The sequence below is a fragment of the Dufourea novaeangliae genome, unplaced genomic scaffold, assembly GCF_001272555.1.
Source record: "Dufourea novaeangliae isolate 0120121106 unplaced genomic scaffold, ASM127255v1 scaffold225, whole genome shotgun sequence".
Classification (NCBI taxonomy): Eukaryota; Metazoa; Arthropoda; class Insecta; order Hymenoptera; family Halictidae; genus Dufourea; species Dufourea novaeangliae.
The window spans coordinates 12,206-14,013 of NW_015374107.1; the positions used below are offsets into that span (position 1 = coordinate 12,206).

A 1,808-nucleotide genomic window follows, 5' to 3' on the forward strand; every position below is an offset into this window, starting at 1 on the left:
GGAACTCAAGTTTTTTTTATTATTTTATCAGGAATTATTACGTGACAGCATCGTGGCCAAGTGGCCCCGAGACCCCGAGTGGTGTATGAGAAAAAAATACAGATGTTGCTTTAAGAATATGCGAAAAGAAACGCGACCTCCAAGACACATTCCCATGCAGCTCTTCCTTCCCAAAAAGTATTGACCATGGAAGAGTGGGGATCGACGTATGACGCCACATCGATCCTAACGAGGGAGGATCAGTTCAACAATATCAGTTGTCCTTTCCGAACGGTGTCCTTTGCATTCTACGAGCAAATAGAGTTCATGTTCGGAAAACTAAGTTTTAATTTATGTAGCGATTACGTACTGATTATTTAGTGGTGTCGCGTATGTCGTCGTTATAAGTAGTCCAAATTAGTAGGTTGTTCGGAAAGTAATTTCGTTTTTTCCCAACAGAGGACTTAATTGTATTTTTTCACATCCAACTTCACACTTAAGGCGCATAATCATTATATACTTTGACAGCTGATATAGAAAGGCTTGCTTGTGAAAAAGTTCGATTGATTCTACGCAGTAGTTTTTGGTTGGTGCCCTTTCAAATATGGAAAGTGAAAAGCAGCATTTTCGGCATATTTTACTTTTTTACTATCGAAAAGGTAAGACTGCTGTTCAAGCAAGAAAAAAATTATCCGATGTGTATGGAGAAGATGTATTGACAGAACGCCAGTGCCAAAACTGGTTCGCAAAATTTCGATCCGGCAATTTTGATGTTGCAGATGCACGTTCTGGAAGGCCAGTTGAAGCTGATGAAGACACAATAAAGGCATTAATTGATGCAAACTGGCGAATAACAACTCGTGAGATCGCTGAGAAATTAAATTTATCGAATTTGACCGTTCATGATCATTTGAAACGCCTAGGTTTAATCTCAAAGCTCGACATATGGGTTCCTCATGTTCTTATGGAAAGAAATTTGTGCCGTCGCGTTGATGTCTGTGATATGCTTGTCAAACGTTAAGACAATGATCCATTTTTGAAGCGCATCATCACTGGGGACGAGAAATGGGTTGTCTACAACAATGTTAAACGCAAGAGATCATGGAGTAAAAAAGATGAACCGGATCAAAGCACTTCGAAAGCCGATATTCATCAAAAAAAGGTGATGCTATCTGTTTGGTGGGATTTCAAAGGAATCGTTTTTTTTGAGCTTCTACCGGACAACACAACGATCAATTCTGAAGTGTACTGTAATCAGCTGGACAAATTGAATGATTCACTTAAACAGAAAAGGCCAGAATTGATCAATGGAAAAGGTGTAGTGTTCCACCAAGATAATGCGAGACCTCATACAAGTTTGGTAACTCGCCAAAAGCTTTTACAGCTTGGATGGGATATACTGCCACACCCACCATATTCTCCAGATCTGGAACCTTCTGATTATTATTTGTTCCGGTCTCTACAAAATTTTGTAGACGGTAAAACCTTTACTTCAAATGAGGAGGTCAAAAATCACATGGATCAGTTTTTTGCCAGCAAAGAATACAAATTTTATGAGCGTGGAATCATGCTACTGCCAGAATGATGGCAAAAGGTATTGGACCAGAATGGACAATGTATAATTCAATAAAATATTTATTCACTATAAGAAAATCGTCTTTCATTTTCATAAAAAAAACGAAATTACTTTCCGAACAACCTAATAATTATTGTAGATTTTATTAATTATTGTAGGTTTTATTAAGTACTTTAGATTTTATTAATTATTGTAGGTCTTATTAAATATTGTAGATTGTATTAATTATTGTAGGTTTTATTAAATATTGTAG

The 1,808-nt window shown here is 36.9% G+C and overlaps 1 protein-coding gene across 1 annotated transcript; it reads left to right on the plus strand.

Annotated features, from left to right (window-relative positions):
* Positions 1-583: 583 nt before the first annotated feature.
* LOC107190866 (histone-lysine N-methyltransferase SETMAR-like) lies at positions 584-1,564 on the plus strand. Its single transcript, XM_015579754.1, has 3 exons — positions 584-638; positions 759-973; positions 1,022-1,564. Exons 1-3 carry the CDS (start codon positions 584-586, stop codon positions 1,562-1,564), a joined length of 813 nt encoding a protein of 270 aa, XP_015435240.1.
* The last annotated feature ends 244 nt before the right edge of the window (positions 1,565-1,808 follow it).